The following is a 16,680-nucleotide window of genomic DNA, read 5'->3' on the forward strand; positions in this document are numbered from 1 at the left end:
CTACCTCCCTACTCGTTAGCACTATGTCACGACCCTCCGTGATGCCCTCTTCATCAACAAGTGCACGCCCCTCCGTATATCCCGGAGGCAGCGCATCATCATCATCGTCACAATCAGCAAATTCAGCGCAGAGCCCCGCTGCGAGGCTGGCGGCCAAGCAGGCCGAGCTGGAGGGGTTAAAGCAGCTCAGGGATTACAGTGCGCTGCTGGTCAAGGAGCTGGAGAAGATGGGCGAGGGGCTGGATCAGATCAGGAAGGGTGGCGAGAGTGAGTATGACTGCGCAATGGACGCATTGGGTGATGCTGCGAGAAAGGATCGGCTGATCAGTGCCCCTTTGTACATCGTTCCCGCCGCGACAGGCGCCGCGCAAGTGATGGCTTCATGGCAAACGGTCTTTCGTGGTATTCAGGTAGCACAGGGTGAGAGTCACAGAGCCAGCTGGCCAACGATGCTGAAATCAGTCGAGAGCCATCGAAGCTGACCCCCTCGTGCGCCCGTTGCATCTTCTCCTCACGCAGCATCCGTCGCTGACCGCACAAGACCAACAGAAGGCGCCGACCCAGACGAGGAGGAAGAGAGGCTTGCGACACTGGTACCTGACACGCTCGTCCGCATCCCCGTCGATCAGAGCTATGCGAGTGGGCAACAGGCAGGGCAGCAGCAGCAGGAAAGTGGAGAGGAGGCGTAAAGGGCGATGCTCTCTGAAGTAGCCAGGGAAGAAGATCATCTGCCTCCTCGTGGCAGCGATGAAGATGCAGACTCGACCGCTTCACGGATCTGAGCTGTCACAGAGACGGATCTTTCCAGGAGCTGTCTCAATATGCGGAGGAGATTGGACGGAGATGGCTTCTCGTGTTGCTCTACTCGTCCCCGAATATACGCGCTCTGCCTCGGGCCATTTCGTCTACTATTGTACTAATACACTCATCATCATCATTCTCGAGCCTGGAGCGATGAGCCTCGAGCCAACGCTATCCTGTCGCCATTTTGACTCTGGCCGCGATTTTGACTCTGGCTCGAGCTTCTAATTCAGACCGAGCCTCACATTGGACTGACATCTGGCGTGGTCGGGGCTGGGTCCCGTCTCCTCCCGTCTCTCCTTGCAGATACGAAGAGCACCGACATCGATGCAGCTGTAACGGACCTTTAGTCTATCATCCTCTGGACGCCACGCCGCTCGCTCGTCGGGCCTTTCCTTCACTCACCCATGCTCAGAGGGAGCACGGAAATGCTGCTTTGGCCGACAGTATGTCAAGTGCTAGGGTGCGGCTTACTCATGATAGGCGCGAGACAGGCAGAGCGAATGCTACTATAGCATTCAGTACAAGACATGCGCCTTGCTCGACGAGCAGATGTGCCGATTGGAATGCCTGGTGAGACAAGCAGACACGAGACAATTAGAGCGCGCAAGCCTGCCAGGGTTCAGGCCGGTATTCACGAGCGCCTGTTGCTAGCTCGCTCGATTGAGCCCTGGCTGACTTGAACGCGGTAGCGAGAAGAAACTTCGATCCACGATCTGAGTCCCCGCAAGATCGCCGTCTCCCTCACCCCTTTTTTCCAAACTGACCTCGGACGTCGACGGACACGCACTTTGTGCTTGATAGTGTGAGCTCGCGCTGAGCCGGCGGCCGTGACTAGCGGCCCTACGGCTGCTACGGCAGGCGTTTGTTGCGTCTTGCCGTCATTGGCCACATCGTTGCTCTTCTTGATCGCCGTTGCAGTCTGTCTTCCTGGAGTTCGACGCTGCAAGATCGGCTTGTCCTCGTCTCGTCTGGCCGTCTTCGTCGTCGTACTCCCGGTGATACGGCACGCATGTCGCCCGACTAGACGGAAGCCAAGTCGCAGCCAACTGGCAGCGTTGGTCGTGGCGTCGTTCTTGAGGCGAGGAGGCCCCAGGGGGCACATCGCACTGTAAACCCGCGCTGGGGCCATTGCGAGCAGGCTCAGAGTGGCACTGCAGGAGCGAAAGCAGTCCGCCGGCAATGAGGCGACGAACAAGCAAAGCAAGCGCGGCGACGGCGGCCAAGGCAGGCAGTCACGAACGGAGCTGAAGAGAGCACCGGGCGCGGGCGCAGGCGCGCAGTCAGTCGTCGATGTCGACTCTCTCCGAGGGACGCCGTCAGCGCCCGCCAGCCCGCCCGCCAGCCAGCCAGCCAGGCATTAGCCGCCCCGCTCGCCCGCCACCCCTCGTCTCCTGAACCAGCGTCGCCGGGCCTGCCTGCCTGCTTGCCTGCCTGCCTGCTTGGTTGCTCTTGCCTGTTGCTTTGCCCTGGACACACGGCCGCCGCCGCTCTCACTCGCACTGGGACTCGCGTTTCTCAACTACGACCCTCACACCACTGCCTCTTTTCGACAGATTGCCTGAGACGACCAAGACAGAGGCTACCTTTGTCTTTTCCACCACCAAAACCCCACTCCAAGCAACAACTTCACGACTCTCTCACTCCTACTTTCTTTTTCTTGGGTCCCTTGTCTCTTCACCCCACGTCCGCGCGCTGCTCCACCCTATTGCAAGGCAGTGCTGCTTGCTCTCGCCACCCAGCAGCCCCTCTTTCTCTCTCCCCCTCCTCATCCTTCGCTGCCCCAGCGACGACTAGAGGGAGCCATCCACCTCACCACCACGACCACCACGAGCACACACACAGAGCGTTTTTCTTCGCCATGATCTCATCAACATCACGTATCGTATCAGCCGTCGCAGCTACCGCGGCTGTCCTCGCCCTGTCCACTGCGCCAGCGGCATCGGCCGCGGGCAAGTCAGCGGCCAAGAGCTGCAATTGCCCTGGCCAGTATGAGACCATTGTCGAGAACTCAAAAGCATCTGCGATGATGCTCGGTCTCATCAATGAGGACTACGTCTGGATTCTTGACAAGGTCGAGAACAACCGCGACAAGGTGCCTGGCTCCAACAAGCCAGCATGGGGCTCCATCCTTAACCTCAACGACAATTCGGTCAACGTCATCGACGTCAACACCAACACCTTCTGTGCCTCAGGATCAACCCTCGGCAACGGTTCGTGGGTGGTTGCTGGTGGTAATCAGGCCATCTCATACGGTGGTGAAGCCATCGCCACCGATGCGCCTCCATCAGCGCAGCCCTACGGCGATTACGATGGGCGCAAAGCTCTCCGTATCATGGAGCCCGTAGCTTCTGGAGCCAACAATGCCTCGATCAGCTGGAGTGACAACCCTGGAGGAAACGTCATGCAGTCGCAGCGTTGGTACCCTGGTATGGAGACGATGGCCGATGGCTCCATCATTCTCATTGGCGGCGCTACTGGCGGCGGATACATCAACCGCAATTACCCCAACATTGACCGGTGAGTACACCGCGCGTCTAGTGAGAAGAGACCTTCGCAAGGCGCTGACACATCCTCCCATCGCTCCCCGCCACGCCCGCAGCGCTACTTCCGGAGGTGGATCCAACCCAACGTACGAGTACTTCCCCTCAAAGGGCACGCAAAAGACGGCACAGTTCATGATCAAGACGAGCGGTCTCAACATGTACCCTCACATGTACCTCCTCCCTTCAGGCAACATGTTCATGCAGGCAAACTACTCGACGACGATCTGGAAGCCAGACGATGACTCGTACACCGACCTCGACGATATGCCTGGCCAGATTGTCCGTGTCTACCCCGCCTCTGGTGCTACGGCCATGCTCCCTCTGACGCCCGCCAACAAGTACACTCCGACGATCCTCTTCTGCGGTGGCTTTGCTACGACGGACGCTCTGTGGGGTGACTTCACCGCTCCTCGCTTCAACGCTCTCACCACCGCTGCGTCGGACGATTGCTCGTCGATCACACCCTCCAACTCAGACGGCAGTGACAATCCCAACGCCAAATACGTCACCGAGGAGAAGCTCCCTGAGCCACGCACGATGGGTCAATTTATCCACCTGCCCAATGGCCAGATGGTCATCGTCAACGGTGCGCAGAAGGGTACTGCTGGATACGGTAACGTCTCTGCTGGTGCAAAGACGAATGACGGCTTCGTTTGGGACTGGACAAACATTTTCAACACCTCAGACGGCCAGACGGTCTACACCGAGTCGATGAGCCAGGACCCCACCTACCAGCCCGTCCTTTACGATCCTGAGCAGCCCATGGGCTCGCGCCTGACTCGTGACGGCTTTGGCTCGTCGCCGATTGCCCGTCTTTACCACTCCACTGCTCTCCTCCTGCCCGACGGCTCTGTCCTCGTCGGTGGCTCCAACCCGCACATGGACGTCGCCCTGACGATGCCTCAGACCATTGCAGGCATTCGCGCATTCAACACGACGTACGAGCTCGAGAAGTGGTACCCGATGTACTACTTCAAGACGCGACCCGAGCCCACTGGCCTGCCTGACCACATCCTTTACGGCGGCAAGACGTTCACATTCAACATGGACTCTAACTTCATGGGCGACTCTGCCAACTACAAGGCCAACAACACCAAGATCATGGTCATTCGCCCTGGTTACTCGACGCACGCCATGAACATGAACCAGCGCTCCCTGCAGCTCGAGCACTCCTTCACCGTCAATGGTGACGGCACGGTCTCGTACACCGTCATGCCTATGCCGACCAACGTCAACCTCTTCCCACCTGGACCTGCTCTCCTCTTCGTCACCATCGACGGCGTACCGTCGAAGGGCAAGTACGTTATGATCGGCCAGAGCCAAGCGGGCGGCCCCGTCCCATTCAACTACGCTGCTGCTGCAGGCACTCAGCCCTCACTCCCTGCCTCGGTCACCAATGCCAAGTACAACGCCACGCCTGACGAGTCTGGCGCTGAGTCTTTCGGCATTGGCAAGATTGTCGGCATTGCCGTTGGCGCTGCAGCCTTGATCCTCTTGATCCTTCTTGGTCTCCTCTGCTGGCGCCGTCAGTCGAACAAGAAGGCCAAGGCCGCTGGCGGCTACGGTGGAGCAGGTGGAGCAGCCGCAGCAGGTGGAGCAGTGTATGGCCAGTCGAGCTACCGTGACGGGGGAGCTGGCGGCGAGTACAAGCGTGTCAATACCCCCGCAAGCTCAGTAGGCGCGTTTCCTGGAGCCGGGACGCGCGGCAGCCTCGCGACGTACGATTCGTACCGCATGCAGGACGTCAGTGGGCCCAACACTCCCTACTACGACTCGCCGCGGAATACAGCGACTCGTTCGCCGCTTGGCCAGGATGCGGCCACATTGGGCGGTGCTGGGGACTATGCGTCGCAAGGATGGGGAGAGCACCGTGGTGGCGATGCCGGGGACTACTACCGCGACAACATGGACCGATCTGACGGCGGTGCGGCGCAGTACTACAACCAGGGATCGCACCATGCGTCGCAGTACAGCTACGGCAGCCAAGGGCGAAGATGATTGGCCGAGAGGCCCTGATCTCGTCTCTTGTCACCCTTCGCAAGTCCAATTCTCCTTTCTCTTTGCTCGCCATTCATCCTCAACTACCGTATCATAGTAGCGCAGTAGCCGACGCCTCTCACACCTAAGCGCAGCGCAGCTCGCAGCACCTCGCCTACCCATCCACCAATCATCAATCCTCAACGCCACGCCACGCCGCCACGACTCGTTCACTCCTCTGGATTCTGTTTCACGTTCTTCCCACCATCACTCATTTCACGGTGGCTTCGTAGGTCCCCCTCCTTTCAATGCCCCATCCCTCATCTTACCGCTACAGCCGCGCGAGCGCCCAGGCAGCTAGTCGGCCCCACTCACACGTCGTCTCTCCCTTCACCTCGGTGTCTGTCCCTTTCGAGTTGATAGCCTCACGAATAGCTTCCCCTATGCCTAAGAAATGGACACTATCTTTGCCTCTGACGCTGCTTGCCTTGCTCGCGATTCGGCCGCTTGATCCCGCTTCGAGGGAATTGATGCTCGCCTCAGCTCAGTCATTCAGCCTGCTTTGACGGGACGTGCCCTCCTTCATTGATTCATCACACAGCCCTCATGTTTGACAACCGTGGGACTCAGCCTGACAGCGCACGATGATTGCCGGGCGTGGGGAAGGGCCATGATGCGCCCGCCCGTACCTGTGGCTTAGCCCAGGCATGCGGACCTGCGGTGCACCCTCGTCGAGCCGGCGGGAGCCGTCCTCGAGGTCCTTCGGCTCCCAAACAACAATGCCCAACCGAATCGCACTGCCTCAAGATGAGCACGGCGAGCTCACAATTCACATCGTAGCAAGAAGGTAGAGAGTGATAAATGACTAGAGTATTGCGAGGTGAGAGCACACGTGTGCCAAAAAAAGGGGTAAAGACAAAGAGGTCAAGCCAAAGGACGCAGGCGCCGCTCGCTCGTAATGAAGTCAAAAGGTAGGGCCGGGTCGGGGTGCTACAAGAAGTGTGGTGTCGTTGTTCTCCCCCACCGTTCCTGCTCGATGAGGAAGAGAATGGGAGGAGTGTAAAAGAGCGTAGGGGAGTGTTGGTGGGAGATTGTTCTTTCTTTTCGTGACGCATTGCGAGGTTCGACGTCCTTGATTGACTTGACTGTTCTTGCTGCCGATTGAGCGGGCTTATCGACGTGATGGCGAGCAGCCAGTAGGCGTGAGATTCGCAGGATGGATGACTTGGGAGAGAGCTGGTTGTTGACTGATGTCAGGGATGAACGTGGAGCCGAGTAGATGGGGGAATCGAGGATGGATCTGACGCAGATGACGGCCTCTATGAGCGGGCATCCTTGACGATCATTGATAGGGTGAATGTATCCGAGAAAGGAGGCGCAGCGATCTAGGGTCGAGGGTCGAGGGTCGAAAGGCAGGAGCAAGTGCAGGCGAGCATCGAGCACGCCCGTCATGGTTGGCTTGCCGTGTGATTGATCAACGATCAACGGCGTCTGTGGTAGCCAGGGCTCTTAGTTCATCGACCAGTTGAGGCCGTGAAGCTCACCCTCACCGAGGGACGCGAGCTTCTTGAAGGCAGCCTTGCTCAAGTCGACGTGGGTGGGCGAGCAAGACTCGCAGAAGTCGACGACCTTTACGGTAACCTTCTTGCTGCCACGGGAGAGGGTGACCCTGTCGTGGCACTTGAAGGGACTGTTCTGAGAGACGGCGCCGACCATGTCGTTGTCGCTGGGCGTGCCACCACCACAGGCGGGGGCGTTCATCTGCGCGTGAGAGAATGGACGGGTCAGCGTTGTGCTCGTTACGTGTCGTGAGGGTCTCGTTCTCGGTCACACTCACCTGCGAGCCAGTGTACCAGGTAGCGACACCGTTGCCACCCTTCTTGGCGGAGGTGTGCTTCTTGTGCTTCTTGTGCTTCCTTGCCTTCTTGTGGTGCTTGCGGCGGCTCTCGAGGATGACGTCCTCGTCACGAGCAACCATGGCATCGACATCGGCGAGGGCAGCAGAGCGCTCAGCGATGAGGTCGCTCGAGTCGTTGGCAACGGGAGTAGCGGTGGCTACCGAGGTGAGGGCCACGAGGGCAACAGCGAAGAGGGAGAGGGAGGCACGCATCGTGTTGTGAGAGGACGAGAGTGAAGGACGGTGCTGTTGATAGTCGAGTAGAGAGGGATCCCGATAGGCTGTCAATCTGAATAATGAGCGTTGTGAGGAGAAGAGAGTAGAGAGACTGACGCCGACGTGGTGCGGGCTGTGATGTGAGGTAGGGTGGTTGAGGAGGGAGGGAGGGGACGATGAGGATTGAGAAGGCGTGGATAAAAGGGAGTGAAGGATGGAGTGAGTGTGAACGGGTTGAAAGAGATGAAAACGGGGACTCTGCCTTGCCGGCGGTTCTTTGATTAATAGCAGCAGCCAATCAGCAACCGCCTGGCGGAGCGACAGGGTGCGGTGCCCAGGGTGCCAGCTACGACTGCTTCGTGGCCGACGCACGGCGAACGGCAATGAGAGCAAGTTGGCACACTGTCTCGAACGTCGTCACACGCAGAAGAAGCCCCGCTCGCACACGCCGCTCGTGGAGTTTCGATCATCATGATTCCGGCATCGGAGTGTCGACGACGAAGACGATGGCTGACGACGACGTTGACTTGAGCTGCCTTGTCCTAGCGTCGTCGTCTCGCGCACGCACTTGGTTCGTACTTCTATTCTCGCCAACTCGCGAGAAGCAGGGCCCAAAGCAAGATCCAGCAGCTGTCGCATTCCACCAACGCCGCCGCTTTGTGCGCGATTTCAGCCTCCGATCAGTAGGGACCCTCGTCTGGCCTGCCTTGCCCTGCCGGCACGTCTACGCTCGCGCCCATGCACCCGCCCACACACCAGGCGAAATTACGCTCAATCGTCAGACCAGCCCGGCGACCACACAGCACACACACGCTCGCAGGCGCCTCCATGATGCTCATGGATACATCGCCGAGCTTACGATTGAGCACCATCAAGCTTCGAGACAGGTCGAATTCGTCGTTTGATGTCGTTGAAGATCACTGAACCCGAGCTTCGCGTGGTCAGCCCTCGCTTCACCATCCTGCCTCGCACACCTCGCCTCACCCTCATCCGTCACTGATCATCGCCATCGCCTAGCCGCCGGCACCAGTACCTGAGCTCATCATCGCTCCTTTGCGAGCGAGGAGCTATGGCGCTGCCTGGCTGGCAGGTCCAACCGGGTGCTTCGTTGCTTCTTCTTGCTCAGGATTGGGATCCCGCCCCCGGGCAGCCTGGTGAGAAGGTGGAAGCCTTCTTCGCAGGCGCGTGGTGCTCCGCCCCGCCGGCCGTCTCGCTGCCCCGGCCTGCCAGTGCCAGCCCTGCCATCCATTGGCGCTCGTCAAAAAACGTCCGCACACGCTCGCGACTCGAGTCGAGTCGAAAGCAGAGCAAGCCACAGAGAAAGCAAGCGGCTGATGAGTTGCAGTGCGCATGAGGCAAGCTCACCAAGCCAGCACAGCAAGTGAGCAGGCAGGCAGGCTTGCGCTTCACATGCTCGTACGCAGCATGCTAGCAAGTCAGAGCAGACGGTGTCATCGTATCATGTCGCTCAACAGACAGTGAGATCGCCGATCTGCTGGGCGAGCTGGGCGAGCACTGTCACGGTACAGCTTCACGCCGAGCGTCCACTTTTCGCCTCACGACTCGGACGTGTAAATGGTCGCGCTTTCGATTGCGGACGTCGCCGTAGAAGTGGTCTCACTGCATTAATTTGGCCGTTTCTAGTGGCGGTACCACTGGTGGTCCCTGTCCGTCTCACCCATGGCAGCTACTTTGAGGAGCGCTGGGTACAAAAGGTCGAACGTGGTCCGAAAGCGGCGACGATGAGCGACTGAAGAGGACCTCGTATTCACGACGTGTAGACGTGGCTCACTGTCGTTAGCAAAGGGACCAACCCCGCGAACAGGAAGACAATTCTCTTCGTCACACCATTTGATAGTACAGGGATTCTTCCGGCTGGCGGTGAGACAGTCGACAGCTTGATGGCTTCGTAACTTCCGAGCTGAGTAGACAATCTCCTCTTCAAGCTGTCAGGCCGGACACCGAACCAATTCGACGATGTCGTGCTCGATAGTCGGCGCGCTCTAAGATTCATGTCACAGAGCTCCTTCGGTAAGAGCTCCATAGCAGGGTCTCCATAGCATGATGGTCCTACACTCGTCCTTGGGAAGTAGGATGGTCTTTTTCAGCCTTGCGCCGACCCAATGGGCAGCCGACTGGGATCAGTGAGCACATAAAGCCGGCCTCAGACATCAATGCGACCCCTATGGTGTGCTCACTCGCCCTCATCACGATGACAAATTCGCTCGAAGGCGTCACGGCTGAGCAACCCGCCTGGAGAGGACCTGCGCTCAGGCCACCTCCCCGAAGTCGATGACGCCAACGACGCCCTCATTTACTCGTGACAGGATGAGTGAGCAGACTGCGAAGGCGAGGATCAAGCTCGAATGTACGGCACTGCTCAGCCTCTCTATCTCGCTATCTACGAAAGCCCGCTCATCCGCCCAGCCTTGTCTAGCCTGCTTCCGTGTCCGGTCCGGTTCACGAGCGGCCAATCGAGTTGAGTCCAACAGTTGCTACTCCACCCCGGCCGTCGCCTCCGCCTCGCTCCCACCTACTCCCGCTCGATCTTCATTCCTTTCCTACCTTGCCATCACGAACACCTCGATTCCATATACCATGACGACCGACCCTGTGATCACCTCTCCAGGAGGCAGCGCCCGCACCTCCGACGCTACCGGGCCTGGTACGATGCCTATGGCTATCAGGAGGGCGGGACCGGGGGACCATGTTGAGCGGAGCACGCTCAGTCAGACTCCTGGAGGGATGAACTTTTACGGGAGCACGCCTGGAGGGTAAGTAGACGTTGCTCTCCGCCGGCGTACCGTGAGCACAGCGCTAATATGCATCGTCCTCTTCCCCCCTGGTCTACGCTCAGCACCAAGCTCATGTATAGTCGCGAGCAACTCCTCGCCCTGTCTACCTCTCCTCTATCCCGATCGCCTGCTCAAGGTCTCTCTGCAATTCCGGCTTCCATCTCTCGCTCGCCGGAGAAGAGCGCCGATTTCCACCAGCACAAGTCTGGAGGAGGAGTTGGCTCAGCCGCTTCGACGTTGCTGGGCAGTGGCGCGGGCGGAGTTGGTAGGCAAGGGAACGGCAGTGATGCAGACAGAAACATCTCTGGCGGTGGGCAAGCTACGATTGAAGGACTTCGAACAGACGACAAAGGGCAGCAAGAGGCCGGCCGAGTGGCTCGAGCACAAGGAGGCGAGGAGCAATTCGCGATGGATCTTTAAGCGGAGGAAGCAGAGGCGCCATGACTTTCTACGTCTCCTCATAATCATGTAGCAACATTCTGAAACAGCTCGACCATCGACTTCTCTCCGCCTCTACTCGTCCATATGCACTGCTCGCTCCTCCTCTCTTATCGTGGGCCGCGCCGAGTCTTGTTTGGCTGGAGGTGTTGACCCCAACTTAAATCGCATGGCTCGAGCGTGAGGTGCCTACACTACGTCTACCACGTGGCGCGGCGTCGCCGCTCACCTTTGGTCAGCGCCGCGTGGTCTCATCGGCTGCTTGGCTGAGGCTAGGCTGAGCTTCGTCGTCCGCTCGTCCCATCGACCTTTGTCATTCTCCCACCTCTCCCTCTCATCTCACCGTATCCTCATCAGAGAGCTGCAACGATGGCGTCCGGTGGTCGCCCCCCTTTCATGCGCGCCCTCGATCAGGTGCGCAGGCAGCTCGAGCAGCAGATGCGCAATCAGCAGGCGGGAGGAGGTGGACCCATGCGATCTGGAGGCGGAGGTGGTGGACCCAACATGGGAGCCATTGCCGGAGGTGGTGGGTTGCTCTTCCTCCTCGCGGGAGGCGGCATCCTGCTCAGTCAGTCCTTGTTCAACGTTGATGGTGGTCATCGCGCAATCAAGTACTCGCGCATGAGTGGTATCAAGCAGGAGATCTACCCGGAAGGGACGCACTTGATGGTGCGTGGCACAGCGATGGCGAGAGGCGACAATATGCGCAGACTGACATCGTCTTTCTGCCTTGCACGCTTGCACAGGTCCCGTGGCTGGAGCGACCCATCGACTACGACGTACGCGCCAAGCCGAGGAGCATCGGCAGCTTGACAGGGACCAAGGACTTGCAGATGGTCAACATCACCTGCCGTGTGCTCAGCAGGCCCAGGGTCGACGCCTTGCCCACCATCTACCGCGAGCTGGGCGCAGACTATGATGAGAGAGTTCTGCCCTCGATTGTCAATGGTGTGTGGCGCGCTAGCTCATGACAGAGTACTATCTCGTCCTGCTCGCCATGCTGACCCAATGCTTGCCACCCCTTCTCTCGCTGACAGAGGTCCTCAAATCAGTTGTCGCCCAATTCAACGCCTCCCAACTCATCACTCAAAGAGAGATGGTCTCGCGCCTCGTACGAGAGAATCTCACCGCGAGAGCGCAACGCTTCAACATCCTCTTGGACGACGTCTCCTTGACTCATGTTACCTTCTCTCCCGAATTCACTCATGCCGTTGAGGCAAAGCAAGTAGCACAACAGACGGCGCTACGTGCCGCTTTCCTCGTCGACCAGGCTTTGCAGGAGAAGAATGCTACCATCGTAAGGGCACAGGGAGAAGCCAAGAGTGCGCAGTTGATTGGTGATGCGATGAAGAAGAGTAAAGGCTTCTTGCAGCTCAGGAAGCTGGAGGCTGCGAGGGATATTGCTGGGATTCTGGCTACTAGTCAGAACAGGGTCATGCTGGATGCGCAGAGTTTGCTGCTTAATACGCAGGATCAGGATCCTCAGGAGCAGGCCAAGTGAGGGTGGGAAGAGTAGTCGGGAAGGAAAGGATGAGAGGGAAAGGGCGAGGGAAGCGGAGGGTCACCCGGTCACCCCAGAAGCAAAGTCAGACTCGGAGCTTTCGTTCTCATCGGTGGCGCATTGCAGCGCATTCGTTGCACAATCAACCATTCATCATTCCACGTAGCACCGTTGCATGGTGACAGGTCCTCTCTAGCCGCTTTGCCTACGATCACTGCCTCCAACCACGTCAGGTCAAGCGCGCCGCCTCATCGAATCTGACCCGCGCCTCCATCTCACGCTGCTTAGCCATCTCGGCCCTCTGCTTCTCCCACTGCAGGTCAAGGACGTCCCTAGCAAGAGGGAAGCGTGACAAGAGAGCCTCGATGAGGTCGTCCGCATCCCCAGACGTCGATGCAGCTGCTGAATGACCAGCCTTGTTCGAGAGGTCGGCCTTTCCTCCAGAGTCGACGTGAGCTTGCGCTTTGCTCTCCTCATCCCCGTACCGCTGCAAGGCCTCCCTGACCTCATCCAATGTCCGCCACTCAGCGACCCACACCGCCTGACTGTCATCATAGCGTCTCTGCCGGGCGAGTGCCTCGAGAATGGGATGCTGCCTCTTCCTCTGGGCACCTCTCTTGTCCTTGCCGCCCTTTCCTGCCGTCCTGCCGAGCTCCTCGTCATCAGGATCGATAATGTCGCCACCTCGTCGACGACGCATGTGTTCACGACGCTCTCTCTGCTGCTGCAAGAAAGTGGCAGTGGACACGCCTCCGCCTCTTCGGGCTGCAGCCTCGCGAGACATGCTGCGCAGTCGCTCGTCGGGATCGACATCTAGCGGTGAGCGGGTAGCAGAGGGTATGGGAAGCCTCCAGCCTGTGGACCTCTTCTCTTCAGCGGTGGTGCTGTCTTCCTTCTGCGCCTCCTCGGCTTCCAATGCCTCCGAAGACTCGTCCTCACTACCCTCCTCATCCTCATCCGCTTCCTCCTCAGCGGCAGCCGCCTCAGCTTCGCTGCGATGTGCAGCATTACGTTCGCGTCGCACGATGTCCTTGCGACGTTGTGCAGACGAAGTCGGAGAAAGGACTTGATCGTCTGGTCGAGACTGCTCCATCTTCAGGACGTGCGAAGTCGAAGCATTGAGAGAAGGCCGCGGGGCGTCTGCGGCTTGGTCGCTCAATAGGCTAGCTTGTGACGGAGCGGCGGCGGCTAGCAAGCTTTCTTCGGCGCTTGCCGTTGCTCCTGCTGATGTAGAGGCAGCCTTTCCCTCCTCTTGCTGCTGAAGGCGCGCCTTCCACTCCTGCTCTGATCGCCTCCTCTCCTCTGCCTCCCTCCTCTTCTCCCTCAACCTGAACAGCATCTCCCTCTCCTCTCCTTGGGCGCCTCGGACCTCATTCAGCACTCTCTCGACAACGCGCAGCGCATCTGGCACCCGCTTCACCCTGCACAAGGCGACGGCAAGATCGTTCCAGTTGGATGGGTCAAAGGCGAAGCCTGCGGCGCGCGCCCTTGACCAGATGGAGGCGATGGCCTCATGCATACCAGCCGAGAGGAGAGCGTCGAGTACGATGGAAAGGGAAACGCAAAGGGCATTGCGCTGGACTTGAGGGACTTCGATGTCTGAAAGCACGCCAAGACCGCCATAGCGCTGTGCTCTTCCTGCTGCAGAGCTACCACGACTGGCGGGAATCTTTGCGCGCCCTTTGGACTCCTTACTCGCTGCTCGTAGATCGCCGTCCACATTCTGACGCTCGATGCGCAATTGTGACGCGAGGCCTGTGTTGGCCGACGCGCGCTTGAAGATGCGCTCCCATGCTGCAAGCATCGAGCCAATCTCCGATGTACGTCTATACGCGTCAAGCAAGATATTCATGGTGGAGATGGACAGCTCAATCCCATCCGACTCCAGCTCGCCGATGATGCCTTCCACCTGCGATAGATCGCCCACATTGGCCGCTCGCACCAGAAGTGGAGTGACGAGGATCTCTGCCGATTTGCCTCGCGGTTCAGCGGGGCTCAACCTGACGCCTGGGTCCGACTCGTCGTGGGATGCACGGTCGGCCTCGTCCATCCTGCGCATGACGATATCGCGTGCCAGACGTTGGTTGCTCTCGGAGTCGGACTTGGTATAGGCGCGAGCCAGAACTGACCACGAGAGGGAGTCAATACGCAGCCCTCGGCGCTGCATCTCGTCAAAGTATTCCTTGGCCGCACTGACGTTGCCGGCGCCAAGAAGGGCATGTATGAGGATTGTGAAGTGGTAGCGATTGGCGCGACGTTGCTTGAGGCTGACGAGAGGGTCGTGTTGCTCCGGCTGTGATGAAGAGGACGTCGTAGTCGTCGTTCGGTGCTGCGGAGCGGCGTCGAAGCCGTACGTCTCGTCGTTTTCCTCGTCCTCTTGCTTCTTCGACTCTTGCTCTGCCGTGCCCTCGTCGCTCGGCTTCGCCTCAGCTCCATCAGCCCTAGCGAACAAATGTTCGGCAGAAGCTAAGTCCCCAGCCTCACTCGCGCTCTGCATCGCAAGAGCAAAAGTCTTGTCATCCGGCTCAACTCCCTCTTTTTCCATATCCTCCAGCAGCTGCATCACCCTCTCGAAAGGCGCAGCCCTCGTGACTAGAATCCTCAGCATTGAGTTCCAAGCCACAACGTCCGGCCCAGCACCTCCTCCTGCAGATCCCGACTTGAGCATGGCCTGAAAAAGCTGCGTAGCTCTCTTGTACTCTGCGGCTCGGGTCAGGGCTGCGATCATTGTGCCGAGGATCTTTTGCGAGGGGCGAGTGCCCGACTGCTCGAGGATATCCAGCAGTGAGAAGGCTGACTCGACGTCGCCTCGTTGCGCGAATAGGCGGGCCATGATCTCGTACGTGGCAGCGTTGCGCGTCACTCCGCGAGAGTCATAGCGCGACCAGAAGCTTTTCGCGTTGGCAACGTCACTACGATGAACGTAGGCGAGGAGGAGCGTATTGTACGTGCTTGCATCGCTGAGCCCAGCTTGATCCATGAAATCGAGGTACTGTTCTGCCATCCCGAGATTGCCTCCCTGACAGAAGCCGTGGATGACCGTCTTGTAGGTGTGCTCTGTGAAAGGACGCTTCAATCGAGCCGTTTCCGTCGTTTCCTCGCTATCGGGCAAGATCCAGTGGTCGGCGAGATGCTTTCTCATCAATCCCATCGTCCCCTCGCCTCGAGCGTACACAACCAGGAAGTGATCTTTGAGGAGGCGAGAGCCCGCCTCATCGGGATATTCGGCAATGATTCGTCGCCAGACCTCCTTGAGGAGGGCCTGGTCGCCCTTCCGAGCAATGTAGCCCGCCATGGCGATCCATGTTGAACGCGCTATGCGGTGCCCCTCCTCGTGATCTGCCGACTGGAAGACCAGAGCAACGACGGCGTCTGCTATCTGCCCCGACCCCGCACCAGATGCGTTGCGGATCAGCGTCTCGACAACTTGCGGCGGAAGAGCGAAGTGACGCTGGTGCGCCATCTTGACTACAAGTAGTGCATGGTCGAGACGATTCATACGCACGAGGCTCGAGGCGAGAGCCACGAGTATCCGCGATGCAGCATATGAATCACGGGCGAGGGCATCCTCGACGACTTCTCGCAGCGCTGAATGACTCAGCAGGGCGACGTTGTCGTCAAATGCGAGCATGAGGTCACGAAAAGCGTGTGACGTGCATGGTAGGGCGAGATTGTAGCGTGTAAGGACGTCGCATAAACGATGTAATGCTGCTCTGGCTTCTCTGAGGTCTGCTGCATCCTCCCTGCGACTGCTAGGTCCATTGCTGATCTCTCCCAAGCCTCGATATGGTGTGAGGATGCGGCTGAGACGCAACATCTCTGCTCTTTGACTTGCGAGCCCTGGCGTCAGCCCTTTAGCTGCAGTAGCCCAGACGAGGTCAAGCTCGAGGATCGCCTGTAACGCCGCAGCTATATCGACGAAGAGGTGCATGTTGGAAGGGTCGACCTGCTGCGTAGGGCCCAAAGCTGCTACGAGATTTTCGCCGGCCTCCGCTAAAACGCTGTCCAGAGTCAAGAGAGCCAGTCTGCGATTGCCCGCCAAAGCCAGAGCCTGGGCTCGCAGTGTCCGCGTCTTGAGCGTGCCATGCTGGCTGTCTACGAATGGCAGCAGCTTTAACGCAAGACTTCCCGCCTCTGGAATGTGGGTATTCCTTTCGGACCTGTGCCCACCCTCACGCCGGAGGAGCAAGCTGACCCTCACCATCTGCTGCGCGAGGACAGCGCCGTACTTGCGCAAGTCTGGACGCTCAAGAACCGGTTGCGCTATCGCCATGAGCTCGTATAAAGTCTCCCGCATGACGGCAAGCGGATCGGAGGGGATGCGGCCTCTTCTTGAATGATCGAAAGAGTGCGGCTTGGCGAGCCAGTGAAGAAAGACACCGACGTCTTGCTTATTGCGCTTTTGTGCGCGGATCTGCCGGTGCACTGAGAAGACCTGACGGTGCCGCCGAGTTGGAGTGATGGGCGGAGGGTCCAGGAGGCCTTCCTGGAAGAAAGGCTCACTGGAAG

The 16,680-nt window shown here is 58.9% G+C and overlaps 6 protein-coding genes across 6 annotated transcripts; 4 read left to right on the plus strand and 2 right to left on the minus strand.

Annotated features, from left to right (window-relative positions):
• Positions 1-270: 270 nt before the first annotated feature.
• Positions 271-1,050, plus strand: BDZ90DRAFT_230293 (hypothetical protein). Its single transcript, XM_025505419.1, has 2 exons — positions 271-420; positions 520-1,050. Exons 1-2 carry the CDS (start codon positions 285-287, stop codon positions 687-689), a joined length of 306 nt encoding a protein of 101 aa, XP_025364030.1. The 5' UTR covers positions 271-284; the 3' UTR covers positions 690-1,050.
• Positions 1,051-2,298: 1,248 nt separating this feature from the next.
• On the plus strand, positions 2,299-5,489 carry BDZ90DRAFT_108527 (DUF1929-domain-containing protein). The gene is made up of 2 exons (XM_025503210.1): positions 2,299-3,321; positions 3,404-5,489. Exons 1-2 carry the CDS (start codon positions 2,663-2,665, stop codon positions 5,343-5,345), a joined length of 2,601 nt encoding a protein of 866 aa, XP_025364031.1. The 5' UTR covers positions 2,299-2,662; the 3' UTR covers positions 5,346-5,489.
• Positions 5,490-6,839: 1,350 nt separating this feature from the next.
• BDZ90DRAFT_211596 (hypothetical protein) lies at positions 6,840-7,191 on the minus strand (the record flags this gene model as incomplete). The annotated part of the gene is made up of 2 exons (XM_025504119.1): positions 6,840-7,085; positions 7,162-7,191. Coding segments are annotated over 2 exons (276 nt in total), but the record flags the coding sequence as incomplete, so codon positions are not given.
• Positions 7,192-10,035: 2,844 nt separating this feature from the next.
• On the plus strand, positions 10,036-10,652 carry BDZ90DRAFT_258342 (hypothetical protein; the record flags this gene model as incomplete). The annotated part of the gene is made up of 2 exons (XM_025508060.1): positions 10,036-10,211; positions 10,295-10,652. 2 exons carry the CDS (start codon positions 10,036-10,038, stop codon positions 10,650-10,652), a joined length of 534 nt encoding a protein of 177 aa, XP_025364033.1.
• A 456-nt stretch (positions 10,653-11,108) lies between these two features.
• On the plus strand, positions 11,109-12,171 carry BDZ90DRAFT_216758 (hypothetical protein; the record flags this gene model as incomplete). Its single annotated transcript, XM_025504285.1, has 3 exons — positions 11,109-11,339; positions 11,417-11,618; positions 11,708-12,171. 3 exons carry the CDS (start codon positions 11,109-11,111, stop codon positions 12,169-12,171), a joined length of 897 nt encoding a protein of 298 aa, XP_025364034.1.
• Positions 12,172-12,400: 229 nt separating this feature from the next.
• Positions 12,401-16,468, minus strand: BDZ90DRAFT_277701 (hypothetical protein; the record flags this gene model as incomplete). Its single annotated transcript, XM_025509029.1, has 1 exon — positions 12,401-16,468. The coding sequence occupies one exon, from the start codon at positions 16,466-16,468 to the stop codon at positions 12,401-12,403; it is 4,068 nt and encodes a 1,355-aa protein (XP_025364035.1).
• Between the last annotated feature and the right edge of the window lie 212 nt (positions 16,469-16,680).

This window comes from Jaminaea rosea (assembly GCF_003144245.1).
Source record: "Jaminaea rosea strain MCA 5214 unplaced genomic scaffold BDZ90scaffold_2, whole genome shotgun sequence".
Lineage (NCBI taxonomy): Eukaryota > Fungi > Basidiomycota > Exobasidiomycetes > Microstromatales > Jaminaea > Jaminaea rosea.

Coding starts and splice junctions, on each gene's coding strand:
- BDZ90DRAFT_230293 (XM_025505419.1), top strand. CDS start 285: ATGGACGCATTGGGTGATGCTGCGAGAAAGGATCGGCTGATCAGTGCC. Junction 421..519: donor TGGTATTCAGGTAGCACAGG/GTGAGAGTCACA, acceptor CTCCTCACGCAG/CATCCGTCGCTGACCGCACA.
- BDZ90DRAFT_108527 (XM_025503210.1), top strand. CDS start 2,663: ATGATCTCATCAACATCACGTATCGTATCAGCCGTCGCAGCTACCGCG. Junction 3,322..3,403: donor AATTACCCCAACATTGACCG/GTGAGTACACCG, acceptor CCACGCCCGCAG/CGCTACTTCCGGAGGTGGAT.